Source organism: Daktulosphaira vitifoliae, unplaced genomic scaffold (genome assembly GCF_025091365.1).
Source record: "Daktulosphaira vitifoliae isolate Bord-2020 unplaced genomic scaffold, ASM2509136v1 Scaffold_4, whole genome shotgun sequence".
Lineage (NCBI taxonomy): Eukaryota > Metazoa > Arthropoda > Insecta > Hemiptera > Phylloxeridae > Daktulosphaira > Daktulosphaira vitifoliae.
In genome coordinates, this window is record NW_026099575.1 from 11793544 (window position 1) to 11810999 (window position 17456).

Here is a 17456-nt window from a genome sequence, read left to right on the forward strand (position 1 = left end):
GGAGGGATTCAAAATAGCAACTTTTTACAAAAGTCAACTTTTTCAACTTAAGTTTTATAAATGTTCCAGTATTACTGCGTTCTTAAAACATATGTCAAATTATAGCTTATGTTACGTACTATAAATTAAAAAAAAAACATTTTCTGACGACCTACTTTCTATATACTTCTAAATCAAAAAACTACTAATTAGGAATAATAAAGAAAATAGGAATTAATTTGCTTTTGGAATTATTCACCAATTTCTTAAAATTAAACACTACAAATTTGCATCGAAGTGTTTCTTATGATAGTGATTTTGATCACTGTCAGACCATCTATACTTGTCCCACTACCCCATGACTCCACTGTGCTACCGTTTTTATGATGTATAATAGTTTCAATTACTAGTATAGATACACTTGTAATTTGTTTTAATAATTCAATTAGAAAGTATCTTCATAATATGGAAGGTCAAGTAGCATATGCTTTACAAAAAAAACTACATGCTTTTGAAAAAAGAAAAGTAAAAAAATATTTGAAAGGTAGACAAGGTACTGCAGTAGCTAAAACTTTTCATAAAGCTGGAATATATGTACCATATGATCGAAAAACAGATATTGGTTATAGACCCTTATCAGAATCAGACAGTAAGGTTCAAACATAGTATCATTTCTATATATCATTTTTAAAAAATATTTTGATTTAAAGGTGTATTACGTAAAATTTTAAAATCATATCGTGAAGCTTCTAAAAGTAAAAAAGTTGCAGAAATGGATAAATTACAACCCATAATAACTTATGCAAATATAGCCAATGATGAATGTGACTTTGGTACAGGACTAGAGTTAGGAATTGATATATTTTGTGATGGAAATTCTGAACTTCATCGTATTTGCAAACAATTGTTAGTAACTGTTTATAATCTACTTCGAAGACCACAATTTGCAACTATTATTCAAGTAATTTTTTTTTCTTATTTTCTTATAATTAAAGAAATATATAATTTTTTTTTTCTAGGCACACTTAGATAACAGAAGAAAAAATTCAAACTTGAGTATATTATAAAATTTTTGTTTTTTACCTGTGTAATTAAATTAAATAGTTTTCATCTTATATAAATGAAGAAAACCTTTTACACTTCTAAGAAAATAATATTTAGTTGTTTACATTGGTATCATAATTTATTTTTTATCTACAAATAAAAAAATTAAAATTTGTTTTATATTACAAGCTTTAAAAGATGAATGTAATTATTCAGTGGCAAAGTTATTTGTACATTAATTTTCATAAAGATTTTTATGGCCGAGTCGGTAACGCGGCAGTGCTTGACGCGCACTACCTCGGATTCAAAACTCGATCACGGGCAGCTTCATTTGCCGAACGAGAGATCAGTTCGGTAATCGGAGTCGCTATCCCACTCTCCGACAACGGACTAACCACCCGTCTCGGAGTATAAATCGTTAGGTAAACCTCCTCCTAGGAGGAGATCTCTATGGCCCTTAATAAACTAATAAAGCAATAAAAAAATATATTATACTTATAAATCAACGAACCACTAATAAGGATATATTAATAATATCTGTAATAAACCAAAAATAAAAAGAAAGAAAAGAAAGTAGAGAAAGCATAGATTAAATGGCGGTGAATAAATAATTAAATAAAATAAAAATAAATAAAGGGTTATAGTTATATTAATCATGTAGTTTTTATTATTAAATTATAATTAAAATAAAATGTCTACGTCTATGATATTTATTATATGATTTACACATTAATTGTTTCTCTTATTAATTATTAATTTTCCCATTTAATTTTTTATTAATGGTTTATTACGCAATAGATTGTTAAACATTCGAAAACAGATTAAATTGTACTTACCTTACGTCCTGTGTGATACAATAACATTTCAAATAATCCAACGTTTAATGGTATTAAACGCAATACATATACAATTTATACTATACGTCATATAGTCCATATAATTACTTACAAAAACTATTCCAAATTTTATTATATAAAATTTAATTACACAAAGTCTATGACTGATCTTACTTGTAAATGATTCTAAACACTCTATATTTTATTATAAATATAATTTTTATTTTTATTTACTTATTGGTTTTTTACGTCTGTTGAATAAGTATTTTTTTAGAGAGTATATTTTATTGAGAGATCGACACCAATATTTCTTAAATTTTCCTCTGCCCTGGCCAAAAGAAAATTCAGAAATATTTATATCTATGTCAAAAATTTATCAAGGCGGAATTGTGGTGGCCCAATGTGTCCCGGCACTAAAAAGTACCTTGAAAGGATACGGCAACAATAATCACCTAGACAAAATTTAAACATTGCAAATATACTCGTAAGTCTCTCTGCGTTGTCTGCCGGGGCGATGTTTGTAAAAACAAAGACATTAGCAACGAGACTAGCTACCCAATAAGTATAGAGTTGCAATACACTTAGCTAAATAAAATTAATATAAAGTAAATTTAAATTGAGAATATTGTGACCTTTAACTCTGTCTACCGGCGCGATGTTTGTTAAAACAAAGATATTAGCAGCGAGACTAGCTACCCAATAAGAAAAGCTCACAATAGATATTTATTATTAAATAAAATTTAGAGTTGGGTTGGATTTATTATTAAAGTAAAATAATTTAAAAAATTTAATATTTAAAATATTTTTGATATTTATTTCCACAATAATAACAGTAAAACATTATTATTTAATAAACAAATTAAATCAAATCAAAAGATTCACCAAAACAAAATTCACTTTAAAATTTCTAAGTGTCATTTATTTTTTTAAAAAAATATTCCAAAAGTCAAAATTAATTTAAAAAATCGACTAAGTCCCGGAGAATGAAATCTTGAGTAGAGTGTCATAGATTTTGTGTCTTTTAAAATCGCCGAAAAGAACTGGTTTAGATGGGGAAAAATGGCTTTTTATAGTCTGAAGGGGGTAGCCCAGCGATCTCTATCGTAATCCTGGATGCTAAGGCTTTGTATTCTAATAGGTTAATAAAAAGAGGGTCCAGCGTGTAAGCGTTACTTAATAATTTCTACAAGAGGGAGATTTTTTTGCATTATTAAAGGGTTATTTTGTATTTTAAATAAGAGAACCTTGTTTTGGTGACCTTGTATAATCATAATATGTGACATACATGTACAAATAATAACATCATATTATATGTTAATATTATATGTAATGATATTATATTTTAATAATATATTCTCTTTGGAATAATCCACCAATTTCTTAAAATTAAACACTATCTACAAATTTTCATTGAAGCATTTCTTATGATTGTGATTTTAATCACTGTCAGATATCATCTATACTTGTCCCATCTATACCTCGTCCATACTGTGCCACGACCCCACTGTGCTATATTTTTTATTTTCACTTTATACCTTTAAAATAATATTATGTGTATTGTGTTTTACTTTATCATATTTAATTTGACAAGTATTTATACCTACAACTGGTGGTACTATATTTAAAGTCGCATCTTCACCAACAACTGCATGAGAGAATGTGACTTGGCGGCTAAATGATAAGACAGAAAGAAAGATCCTATATTGGGTTATTTCGTGTCCAGCGGGTTAAAAATAATTTCATAAGCAAACTGGCCTCATTGTTTTCATATGTCTATATTTAAAAGATACAGAGCATTGATATTATTCATACAGATTATAAATTTCACACGTTGTCAGCTTCCCTATTAACTTCTATTTTTTTTTTAATTTGTCGTCGTTTTTAAAATATTGGTTCCGTATACTGAAAACGGTTGTTTCAATTTGTAGCTATAATACACTAAAATTATTGCTACTATTAGACCGCCGGGTTGAGTTATTTTTCTATTTCTTATTGTAAATAAATTGCATTTATAAAATGTATCATGTTCATTAGATCATCGATTTAGCCAATGTTGGTTATACATTATTCATATAATAAAAAGGCCCGAACGCGACTTTTCATTAATTTTTTTGTGGCTTTTGAGTTTAATATTTTTAATATTTTTTAGTTTTTTTTAAATTAATAATATTTTTAATATAGTTTTAATTTTACTTAATACATTATTCAAGTAATGCTTTTACAATAATATTGTAGTCATTCTGTCTTTCTGTTCTTTTTTAGCAGAAATTATTGTTATGTTTAATGGAAGTCTTGTATAATTAGTATACTAATTATGTATTTTAATCTATATTAATTAAATTTAAAGCTAGTCCAAGATAGTTTTTTAAATAAGATCAACAAATTATTATTATCATTTTATTGCATTAAAAAAAAATGTCTTATGTATTTTTTGTTTTAAAAACTTATGATTTAAGAATTTAGGACTCAATTATAGCTATTAACCGATCTATTCATAATATATTTAAAATTAAAGTTGCCCTGCCTAAAATTTTAATTTCATATAAGTATGTCAAACATCGGATCATTTTTATAATTAATAAAGTGATTAAAATAAAAAATGTAATATAATTTATACTATTTATTTAAACTACATGAGACAATAATACTTAGGCTTAAAAAAATCTGACATGCCTTAAAAAACACATTGAAAAAGTAAATATACGCCAAGACAAAATATAAAACCAAATATCTAACCATACAAATGCTATGACATAAAATTTATCCTAACTTTTATGTAAGATTACGCTGTACATAGAATAAAACGATTTTAAGTCCTATTTTACGCAGGACTTTATTTGATCTGTATTGATGCTAGTGACATAAAACTTTTACCAAATTTTAAAGGAGAAAATTATCTGTGAAAAATCGAAAATTTTGGTAACAATATAACTTGCAAAAAATTGTCCCGTGCAAAACAGTTTTTATGGAAAAAAATGAATATTTGTCTATCGATATGTATCGGTCCGTAGAGACATATCCAGTAATGGTACCCAAGTGCGTAGTTAACTAAGTATAAAATATCTGGTTTTGATCGTACTAGAGGGAGCAGTTAAAGAGTGATGGTAATCGGTTATCACCGATCAACAGGAAATTTGTTACGTTATAATTTTACCACAGAATTATGGTATATGATAATGGTATAAACATGGTAGACTTATCTACCTTGATATGTATTTTGTTTATATGATAAGGTATAGATAATATTAAATATTTTTCTGTAACAGTATTATAACAACTCAATGAACCTTGAAATAAACGTTAAGGTTTTTATGATACATCTAAGTAAATAGAAGTTTTTAAATAATTATTTTTTATATGTAAAATGAATATCTTCTACAAAATAGTTTTAAGTATGGAACCATAATTATTTAGTATGATGTATAATTTTTAATTTAGATAGTATAATTTAAAATTTTTACTTTTTTGTATTGCTATTATTTTAAAAATTTTGTGTTTTTATAAGAACGATTATCCTTTTCTACTTAACGAAAACTTACGATGGCTGTTAATAAATATAGAGAAGATTTAAAAGTAAATATGTATTGTATTAGAAATTACTAACTTAGCTAGATATTGTACCTTTCGACAATTATATAATTTTACAGTTAAGCATTTAAAAAATAATTTCATATCTTTATTTAAATGAAAAATTATATTTTATGTCACTCATGATTGGTGTGGTTAGCCTGGCCTAGTGGATAAAAAAAGTATATTTTGGTATATAGAGTCCCAGGTTTGATACCCAGGGTGCTAAAAAGATTCTTCTTGTAATTTTCTCATTGGTGGTGTCTGTTCTCTGATGCAAGCCAATCATAATATCCATCTTGTCTATCAATGGCTTAACCAAAAATCTTCTTTGACTTCCTAACATGTTAAAGAGCTACTACCCTCTGTAGCATGTTAAGTTTGGGAAATAGAAGGATATAAAACTGATTGCTTTTTTATATGTCACTTATAATTAACCATTATAACTCAATTTTCATTTTTTAATGTATAAAAATGTTGAGTGTGAACTTTTGACATCCCTTCAATAATCCCAAAATTGCAAACACGTCAGAAAGTAGGTTTTTTTTCATCAATAATTATACTAAATAGTTGGTTAACATTAAAATTTTGATTATTTTTGAAAGGTGATATTAAAAGAACCAAATTTATCAACCATAAGTGCTATTAAGGAAATCGTAAAAGAAAACAATTCTTTTAATCTCAGGTATTTATGAGTATAATTAATTTATTATCTTTATAATTTTTTTACTATTCTGAAACTGGCAAAAGATTATTATTCAATTTCAGTGATGCTGACAGACGATCAATATTAGATCAAGTTCTAAGGTGTTACGTCTTGGACTTGGTATTATCAAATCCAAAAAATGTATTTGATATTTGTAAAATGTGGACATCATTTACAATTGACCTTGTACGAAATGAAATGTGCACTGCTATAATGCCAGTTGTTATATTGTCTGATATGTTTGATGTTTCAACAATGGATTGTTGTGAAAAAATGTTTGATCATGTAGAATGTAATGTACATGTGCTAAAAGAGCATCAATTTTTTACTGCTTGTAAAAACAATCTTCTTCGTATGTGCAATGGTAATTTTTTAAATAATTAAAATGTAACATTCAGCATTAAGATGGTTATGCTTACAGTTTTATCTAATTCTTACAATAAAAAACTTAACAAATTTTTATATTCCTTAAAATAGTTTTTTCAGTAATAAAATAATTTCAATTAGATGACCTTTAACACTAGCGACTCAATTTCTCTTAAACTATTTATATTAAGAAAAATAATTTTTGGTATTTTCTGTCATATTTTTCTCTATTTATCAGTTATTAATTAATTTTTTTAATTTGTCTCTTTTACCTTTTAATGGTGTAAAGTTTATTTTTCTTAAATGACATATTTAACTAACTTATAAAATAAAAAATAATTTAATTGAGCAAATAAGTAGTTGATAAAAACTTTTAGACTAGTATTTTAGAAGTTTTTAATATTATAATAAATTTTAATAAAAGAATAAGACCAAGAAATGTTTAATGATAAGTTAATATGCTCATCAAATGAAGCAGTAACTCACTTTTTCACTTTTCAGGAGTTCAAAAATAAAATTTAATCACTGTTTTTATGCTATATGTTCAATTTTCTAAGTTTAATTCTAATCCAAACCAAATCCTCGATGTGTTTGATAAAAGTAATAATAAGAAGAGTAAAATCTAAATTCAAATACTTCATAATATCAAAATCAAATGTTTGAGTTACTGTCTTATTCTTTGTGCATAGAAGAATATTGTCATACTGCACCGTACCTCCAGTCTTAATTTATAATTGGAATAACTGCTGAAAAAATGGTCCCAATTGTTTTGAAAAATTGTTTTTAAACATTAATTTTTCTTTTTAGATCATTTTGTATTTTATAAGTTACTTTAAAATTTATTTATTATTTGTATATAATAATAGATAAATTAAATTTAGTATTTATAAAATAATACAGTTTTTGAGATGGTAACATAAAATATAAAACATTTTATCAAATACAATTGCTACTATATTTATTTAATAAGTACAATAAAGTATATATATTTAAGCAAATTATTATGATTAAGTAAATTTATATTACAAAAATTATTATTATTTTTAAATGTTGAGTTATTATCATTGTTTTTTTAACATATTATTTAAGAATATATTGTAATTTAACATTAGCCACTCAATTCCTCTAAAAATAATAATTTTTTTTTACATTTGTTTGTCTCAGTCTTATTCTTTCTCTCGCTTAGGTATAAAAATTTTAATATCTTCTGAAATACTGATCCAAAAGTTCATCGACTAGTCGTTATTTTAATTACACAATTTTCTAATTTATAAGCAAAGTATGTTGCTATTTGAAAAAATAAAGTTAAAACCTTTGTGAAGGATGAATATAAAAAATATTTAATGACTTAAAAAATGAAGATACTAAAAAATGATGTAACTAACAAAAGCCTAAAAATAATATTTTTTTAAGATAAATTGAGTGACTAGTGTTAAAATAATCACCCTGAATGTTACTAATACATAGTATTTACAATTTTTATTTACAGATCTTTTGCGGCGTTTATCTAGATCACGCAATACTGTTTTTTGTGGTCGTATTCTATTATTCTTAGCAAAATTTTTTCCATTTTCTGAAAGATCAGGTTTGTATCTAAATATATATTTAAAACATTTTGTTGTATTAATATAACTAAATTAATAAAAAAAATGTTGAGTTAAAGTTTTTTTATTCATGTTGGTGCAAAAATAAAAATTTTAAGTTATTTTGCTATTCTTGAAGAGGGTTCATTAATATTTATTTATATTTTATATCAGGTTTAAACATCGTAAGTGAGTTTAATTTAGAAAATGTTACAGAATATTTAAATGAAAGTAGCTTTGACCTAGTTGATGATAATGTAGCACCTGATTCAAGCATTGGTGATGAATATAAATCTGACATTGAAAAGTAAGTATTTTTATGTATGTAGGTACATACGAACATTTTTCAAACAATTAATTGGTGCTTATATTTCAATATATATATATATTATTTGGATTAATTTTTTTTCTTTATTCTTTCATCTGTATATGAGATATTACAAAAGTTATGTAGATAGATCCAACATAAAAGACAAAGGTATCCTATTTAGGAAAATTTTCTAACCTGGTAGGCCAGTATATGTCTGTTATTAAAATTATATTATTTAAAAGTGTGCATTAGTACATTCAATTTTCAATACATTTTTTTAAATATTACTTCTAATTATTAGAAATTATACAATGAGTTTATAATTTGTATTTATAAAATTGTATTTTATAGACAACAACTATTAAGGTCTTATATATAAATGTCTATCTAATCATTCATCTTCTTTTGTTGTTGTTTCTTGAGCTTTTTGAGTTCAAATATTCTGAATTTTTTGAAAAAGTAAAACCGCCTTAGCTTATAATGTTAACAGTTATAAAAAAAGAGAAGATTAGGCAAGTTTTTACTAAATATACACTAATATATGTATTTATTTTATTTTACTATATGTGAAATTTATTTTAATGTGTATAAGTTTTTTAAGTTTAATACCATAAATAATTTTAACAAATATTAATTAGAATTTTGTTATTATATAGAGTAAATGTTAACAAAAATCTTTATCTTAAATTTTGGTCACTGCAAGATTACTTCAGAAATCCAAATCAATGTTACAAACCTGAACATTGGAAATTATTTACAACAGTAAGTTATTTTAATTATTATTGTTATATTATCCTATGATAGTGATCTTCTTGAGAGTTCTATTGGTGGGAGAGACAGACTAATGCACACCTCACAGTTAAAAATTTCAAATATTACCATCTCCATGCTAGGCGTTAGTTGATATAGCTGCTATTGACAACCGGTTATTTAAATTTTACTAGAAATCCAGTGAAAAAATGAGGCACGTATGGAATAAAACCCATGACCCAAAAAGTCAGAGGCAAACCTAACCACTCAGCTAACACGCACTTATGATTCAAATCATAATACACTTCCATGTAGGTTAAATCTATTATAGTTAAGAGAAATATGATACTATGTCACTGTTTAAGATAAATTTATTTTTAATATTTAAATTTTTATGATTATTCATTCTTAGTATATTTCTTATTAATAAAATTTAAAATTTTGCTCAGTATTTGCTATACTATTTGTGGTAGTAACTAAAAAAAAATGTTTTTTGTTAAGAACAAATTATTATCAAAGCATTTAATTATATTTATTATTTTACTTTACTATGTTTATTATCTAATTATTATTTTTCTTTATAGCACACTGATTTTATTTTTTCAACTTTCCAAAGTCATAAATTAGAACATGTCAGTAGAATGGACAATGGAGATCAAGTTATTCATTATTTTCCAAAATATTTAACAAACCATAAACTTTTAGAGCTCCAATTAAGTGATGTTAACTTCAGGCGTTACATCCTTATACAATTTCTTTTACTATTTCAGTATTTAAATGCACCAGTAAAATTTAAACCGTAAATATTATACTACATTACAATGTTTTGCAATACATGTTGTCATACATTTTAATTATATGTATTTTATTATCAAATTTAAAGAGACAATTACAAGTTAAAATTTGATCAACAAGAATGGATTAAAAATGCTACAAATATTGTCTATGATCTTATTAATACAACACCTCCTGATGGAGTTAATTTTTCAGAAGTAGTAAAAAACATATTAAAAGTAAGCTATAATTTTCAAAATACTACTTAAAATTTAAAAAAATTAATTCAATGAATGTTCCATATATTTGTCACTGGAAAAATATAACATAATGTCTTATACTTTAAAAGAAAAAAAAGTTAGGACATCTAATGTTAAGTAGAGATTGAAAAATTATCAAATGTGTTAAAATTTCTAAACTCAGTTAGAAGAAAAGGTTATTTATTTATTTATTTAGTATGACACCCATATGGGTAATGAGTACAATTAAAATACATAAAATAATATAAACAGTGAATACAAAATACAAAAATAAAATTAATTTTGCTGAAAAAAACACATTTTAACTTAACTACCAACATTAAAATCAATATTTTTTATTTATTAAAAGACAATTCAATTATGATAAAATTATTATAATTATAATAAAAATATTTTATCATTGATAAATTATCATAAATAATTTAAATAGTTTCTAAGCTGAACAACTAAATAAACTAAATAATAATAAACTAAACTAAATAAAAACAACTTGTTTAGAGTATTTCACAAAAATATTATAGGACTTTTAAATGTTATTTTCTAAGTCATTTTTTTTTTCCAATTGATGTAAAATAAACTAGAGGTTCTATCAATGTATTACTTAATAATCCCTAGAACTTGTTTTATTATTTTAATCTAAAAATCAATCATTAATATTAGAATATTTGATTTAATTTAGAGAGAGGAACAATGGAATAAATGGAAAAATGATGGATGTCCAGAAGTCACCAAAAGACCCATATGTGACAACAATGATTCTGATATGCCTACTACTAAACGTAGGCCTCGCAGGAATTTGGGAGATGTTATAAAAAATATGACTGTTAATAATAAAGTTTTTCTGGGAGAGTATGTTCTAATATTTTTTAGGATTAAAATTAGAATGGTTTTTAATTTAAATAGTTTTTTTTTTTAAGTATACAGTATTTATTTATTAATTTATATTTGTATAACTTTTAGTCCCGAATTAACTAAATTGTGGAATTTCAAGCCTAATAATTTGGAAGCATGTAAAGGTCCTGAAAGAGATTTTTTACCATCATTTGATACATTTTTTCAGGAAGCATTTGAACAGTTGGATCCTGAACTTTGTATTGAAAGTCAATTCAGGTAAGATTTTAAGTTATACTAAAATAACAAAAACCAAAAATAGACACAAAAATCTTTTGATTTTCTAGTTAAAAACTATACTAAATTATTCATTTATTGAACAAATGTTATTTTAATATAAAATATTTTAAAGGATATACATCTAAATATTATATAAATTATAAAAGGGTAGCAATAAGTTAATGTTATAAACACTAAATTTAATTTCATTAAAAAATATCAAATATAGAACTGTTTTAATAATTTACTTAACTTTCTATAGAAAAGTGAATGATGGAAATTTCGGATGGCGTGCATTAAGACTTTTAGCACGTAAAAGTCCACATTTTTTTGCTCAAAGTAATAATCCTATTCATAAATTATCAGAATACTTAGAAAATATGATTAAAAAAACTATGAGTAAAGAAAAACAGATGGTATGTATATTTTCTGCAATTAAAGTATTTTTAGCTGTTTATTTTATAATAGTTTTATTATTTTTTTACTATTTATTCACCAACATTACTAAACTCTTATTCTTATGCTTAAAAAAGATGTAACATAATTGAACTCAAGACAGCATTTTTTATTATTATTAAACATTAATTTAGTATGTTTAATTTAGCAAATGTATGTTAATTTTTACTGTCAAAATGATAAAATTTTAATCTAATTCTTTATTTGTTATCTGAAAAAGGTAAAAATAAAATTATAAATTTGCATTATTTAAAACTGATTTTTGAGGTTTTTAATTTATTTGTATATTTTTACAGCCAGTAAATCAAGGATCTGATAAAAGAGTTTCCCCAAGTAAAGAATTAAAAAAAGAATCCTTAGCTGAATCTGAAGAAGTTGATATAACTGATTGTATAAATGATGAAAATGAAAATGAAAACAATGATGAAATAATAGAAGATAAAAATAAAATTCCAAAACACATCCTTAACCAAGTAGCAGAAAAAATAGGAGATAGATGGAATTTATTTGCTGAAAAAGTTGGCTATCAACCTGATGAGGTCATAATATTTTTTCATTATTTATAATAGTTTAAATAGTAGTACAAATAGTGGTAAATGTTAAGAGGGGCTTAGATTATAATCATAAGAAGATACTCATTAATTATTATTTTTAGTATAAAGGTAAATTATTTCTTCACATTCATTTTATACTAAATATAAACAATTTTTGTTTTTATATGAAACTAAAAAGGTATTGGTCTTGCAATGATTGAAACACAAATATTTGTTATATTAACTAGAAAGATTTTGTTATTATTTTGTCCATAAGCAATGTTAGACCAGGCCAAAAAAAATTGGATCCAGTTTTCAATGACTTGTGTTTTTTTTTTTTGTCATATTCTAGTGGAATCCAGCCTATTTAGGTTTTTCAATTATTATCAGAAAAAGGTCCCTAACATTAGATCTCTCTAAATATTTGACCATATGATTTAGTTCACTAACATGTTGAATTTCATTTAACCTAGATTCTTTTGGTTAGTTTTAAATAATTAAGATATGTATATTTCAATTGCAGCATCTTTTAAAACACAAAAAGTTACATAGAAATGATTACTATTATTTCTATTAAAATTATTTATTATGATAAAAATGTAAAAAAATAATGACTGATGAAATTGTGAACTTTTCACATGAATTTACTGTTAATTATAATTATATAATTTTCTAACCAATATGAAAATTTCTAATCAATATGAAAAATATGATTTTTTTAATTATTACAAAATTTTCTATTTAATGACATGAATTTCAAATTTGCAAGTTGAACAAAAAATGTTTAATAGTTTAATATTTTTAAATTATAATCTTTCATAAAAATCAACTTTAAAGAACCAAAAAAATAGATATGACTATTTTAATCAAAATTTCACACAGATTATTTTTAACATTAAAAATTAAATTCAATAAAAATTAAAAAAAAAAATTGTTTTTAATTATATTTTTTTATATTTAAGTACTTGCTTTTTACTAATTAGTAATAATCTCAAAAATTAAAGGTGATATATTTTACTTATATATCAAAGAATTTATAATCAGGAATAATGAAGGAAATAGAAGTTGATGTTGCTTTTAGAATAATTCACCAATTTATTAAAATTAAATGCTATCTACATATTTGCATAAAAAAATTTCTTATGATAGTGTTTTTAATAACAGTCAGATATCTATACTTATTTGAACAATGATATATCCTCACTGTGTCGCGACTTCACTATGCTACCGTGTTATTTCATAATTACTATAAAAAATTATTTAAAATTGAAATAAAAATATTTAATTTTTATTTATTATGTACACTATGACAGTACATCATATTAAATTATATTCATTACAAAATCCCACACTCTTATCTTAAAATAATACTTAAGTTTTGATATTTTATGTGTACAAATAAAAATCTGTGAATTCCTATTTTTGGTGATCACTTTAAAAAATTGGAACCTTCCCATTAAAAATGTATACCTACACCCATGACTATCAATATTAATTATATACATTTAACACAATTAAACAATTTTTTGGATGATTAGTTTTGTATAATTTTTGTAATAAATGGTATACATTAGTGATGGAAAATATTGAATAGTAATTATCAAACTATTCAATAGTTATCCACTATTTGAACTATTCGATAGTTATTCAAAAACTATTCGAATAGTTTTTAAAATATTTGATAGTTTATGCTAAAAATAAAATATTCGGTGGTATAAACGCAATTCAAATAGTTAATCGATAGTTTAAAATATTTGAAAATGCCCACCACTAATTTTTTTTTATTATTAATTGTATTCTATTTATAATCGTGTACCCTGAATAAATAGTTTTAAACAATCCTATTTAGATCGTTAATGTTATTGAATCAGCAAAACTATAAATCTGACTATAATTTTACATAAGACCAATATTTTAGAAAATTTAATTTTATATATTTTTTTTTACGAAACATTTTGTTGTAAAATAATTATTTCGAAAATTAAAAATGATTTATATTCAAAAAATAAATTTTAGCAAATTAATTTTGTATTATATTTTTTTGAGCAAGTAAAAATAATTTTAGAAAATTTTTGTAAATACCATTTTAGAAGAAAATATTAAAATTTATAATTTTTATTCTATACATTATTACACTAAGTGTGTTAGTTTTAAAAATAATAATCTAAAAATGAAAAATTACCTTTTTGAGGGAAATGTCAACCCCGATTCGGATCTGAAAGGGATAAGTTATCAAAATCAAATTTTACACAAATAACTTTCATATAATAAAAAACAAAATTGGTGAGTATGAAGATAGATCAATGAAAGTTAATAAAATAAGAGCCACCGTAATATATACCTTCGACTCACCCCAGTTCATTTTTTAAAATGCTATAACTTCTGAAATACTAGTCCAAAAATTTTTATCGATTAGTCATTTTATTAATAATATTATTATCTAACCTATAAGTTAGTTAATTATGTATATTGCCATTTGAAAAAATAAAGTTGATACTTTTACAAGGTATCAGGGATGAACCTAAAACGAATTTAATAATGAATTGACTCATATTTATCAGTTTTTACCAACGACTCACAAACTAAAAATAAATAAAATGGTAGTTTTTACTATTATTAATTGTATAATAATTTATTTTAAGTATTCGTTAATTATCTTCTTATTATAATTATGTGTACTTAATAAAAATTTTAGATAGAACTAATCGTAAATTTTTTAAAACTATCAAATACTATTCGATAGTTTAAAATATTTGAAAATGCCCATCACTAGTATACATACAATATTATAATGTATAAAAGTAATATTACTAATTATAAATATGCTGTAATCAAATATTATTACACAAAACTGAAGTTATTTAGGCTTTTTTTTTACTATTCATTTATAACCATTTTTTAATTTTTTTTACAGATTGAATTTGTAAAAAGTATTAGGACTACACCATTAGATCAAGCACTTTATTTGTTAGAAGTATGGATTGAAGATGTAGAAAACCCTAAACCAGAAGATCTTATTTATATTTTAGAAGAAATACAATTAATTGATGCAGCTAAAATATTAAAATCATTAAGTTCTTAAATCTATTATTTTAGTTGTTATGTTAATATTTAATTTAAATTTAAATATTTTTATAATACTATTGTAAACAATTACGTCCTCTTTTATGGAATAATTTTATTTAAAACAAAATATTAAAATAGTATTTCGCAAAATAATATTAATAATGTAATTTTCTTCAACCAATATTATTAGTAAAATCTTTTTATTTTTGAAGTATTGGGGAAAGCATGCATTTAAATTAATAGTCACTTTAAAACATGTCATAAGAAATCAAGATATAGAGGTTCATTGTACTTTCTTGTATTATGATAATTTATACATATTTAATACTTAAAATTGGAAAACAGTTAAGTTTTTAAAATTTTAATATTCTATTAGCTTCGATGCGAAGCTGTGAAGGTATTGGTTTTACTAAGATGTGTTTATTTTTATTTTATTTTTTTTTTTTTGTGTCTGTTACCACTTTTTCTCAGCTCTCACCGAACCGATTTCTTTCAATGATACATCAAAAGATCACAAATAGTATCTAGTCAAAGACATTACCCTCAAAAATTGAAAAAAAATCACTCGTTCCTCGTAAATGGGGGAAACCTCCAAAAAAATTACAAATTTAAAAAACGCTAATTTTTTAAATTTTTTAAAAATTTTTTACTTAAAATTGCCATAACTTTTTAAAAAATGAACAAATCAATATAATTTTTTTTTTATAGATGCATAATGTCTTTACCTATCATTTGGTATTTTTTTTTTATAAATCTGACTTTTTACCTGCCCATAGGGGGGGATTTAAAATGACAACTTTTTTACAAAAAATTAATTTTTTCAACTTAACTTTTGAAAGTGTTCCCGAAAGTCTGACACTTTTATATATATCTTAAATTAAAGCTAATGTAATATACTTTATTATGGTAAAAAAAATTTTGGACTTTATTTTATCTTCATGGTAAAAAGAGACATCAAAGTTGATAATAAAAATACGATTTTTGTAAAAAAATTCTTTTTTATATTTTTAACTTTATAATGTTATAACTTTTATTTTGGACTTTATTTTATCTTAACGGTGACAATGGCTACCGAATGCTATTATTGTGTGAAAATTCTTGATTTTATTTTTACATTTTTAACATTATAATGCTATAACTAATTGAAAAGTATATGGATCAACATAATTTTTTTTTGAGAAATAATATTTTTTAATATTCTCTTTTTCATTTGACATACTTTATCTTAATCAGGATATTAATAAGGAACTAGCAGATTATGTAGCTTTTGGAATAATTCACTAATTTTTTAAAATTAAACACTATCTAAAGATTTGCATCGAAGCGTTTTTTTAGCTTTGATGCGAAGTTAATTTTTGATAGTGATTTTAATCACTGTCAGATATTATTATACTTGATCCAACTATGCCGCGACCCTCCTGTGCTGGGATTTGTTTAATTTATTTCTTTGATACATTTTATTCATAGTTGCTTATATTTCTTTATACATTTTCAAATAAACTTGTAATTTTAAAGGCTAAACAAAAATTTACCTAAATCTATTCCTAAAAAAAAGTTTAAACTTGTAGTATATAATGTTTAATTTAAAAAAATATATACAATACATATTTACCATGAGTTTCAAAAAACTAGAAAAGTCGAGATATTTTAGAAATATAAGGGAAATAATAAAAATGGCAAATATATGATGATTTTGCTTGGAATTTCTTTAATTTGATTGTACATATCATATAGTTTGATTAAAATTCTTCACTTAAATTTATTAATTGTGATTAGGTAGAAAGATTGATAAAGAATTATTTTGGAAATGCAACTCATTGCTTATTTTTAAAATCAATATTGGTATATAAATAAAACTAATCTTAGATCATATGTATAAAGAGCATGTATAGATTTTTTTCTCGAAAAATCATAAGTAAGTCAAAAACTAACTTGAAAATTTTGTACTAATCAATTTTATAATTATATTAGTTATTATAGTCTACTTTGTTACAATATGAAAATAGATGATGAACAGTTTCCACCCTTTTTTTATCTCGATCTTAACATGATACAAAGGGTGGTAGCCTTCATTCACATGTTAGGGAGCTAAAGATGATTCTTGGTTGGCCTAATG

At 23.6% G+C, this 17456-nt stretch overlaps 2 protein-coding genes across 4 annotated transcripts; both read left to right on the top strand.

The window, feature by feature from the left end:
- Positions 1-401: 401 nt before the first annotated feature.
- Positions 402-1155, top strand: LOC126905592 (histone PARylation factor 1-like). The gene is made up of 3 exons (XM_050685449.1): positions 402-628; positions 690-940; positions 999-1155. Exons 1-3 carry the CDS (start codon positions 445-447, stop codon positions 1044-1046), a joined length of 483 nt encoding a protein of 160 aa, XP_050541406.1. The 5' UTR covers positions 402-444; the 3' UTR covers positions 1047-1155.
- A 3977-nt stretch (positions 1156-5132) lies between these two features.
- LOC126904288 (THO complex subunit 1) lies at positions 5133-15499 on the top strand. Of its 3 annotated transcripts, XM_050683201.1 has the most exons (14): positions 5133-5183; positions 5365-5432; positions 6032-6111; positions 6177-6496; positions 7988-8083; positions 8256-8388; positions 9048-9153; positions 9726-9940; positions 10025-10154; positions 10855-11024; positions 11136-11285; positions 11548-11701; positions 12038-12280; positions 15189-15499. In XM_050683201.1, the coding sequence occupies exons 2-14, from the start codon at positions 5400-5402 to the stop codon at positions 15354-15356; spliced, it is 1998 nt and encodes a 665-aa protein (XP_050539158.1). In that variant the 5' UTR covers positions 5133-5183; positions 5365-5399; the 3' UTR covers positions 15357-15499. The 3 variants fall into 3 exon arrangements, with proteins under 3 accessions (XP_050539158.1, XP_050539159.1, XP_050539160.1); XM_050683202.1 differs by lacking the exon at positions 5133-5183 and having other exon boundaries at positions 5217-5432; positions 6195-6496; positions 15189-15497; XM_050683203.1 differs by lacking the exons at positions 5133-5183; positions 5365-5432 and adding an exon at positions 5465-5961 and having other exon boundaries at positions 6195-6496; positions 15189-15495.
- The last annotated feature ends 1957 nt before the right edge of the window (positions 15500-17456 follow it).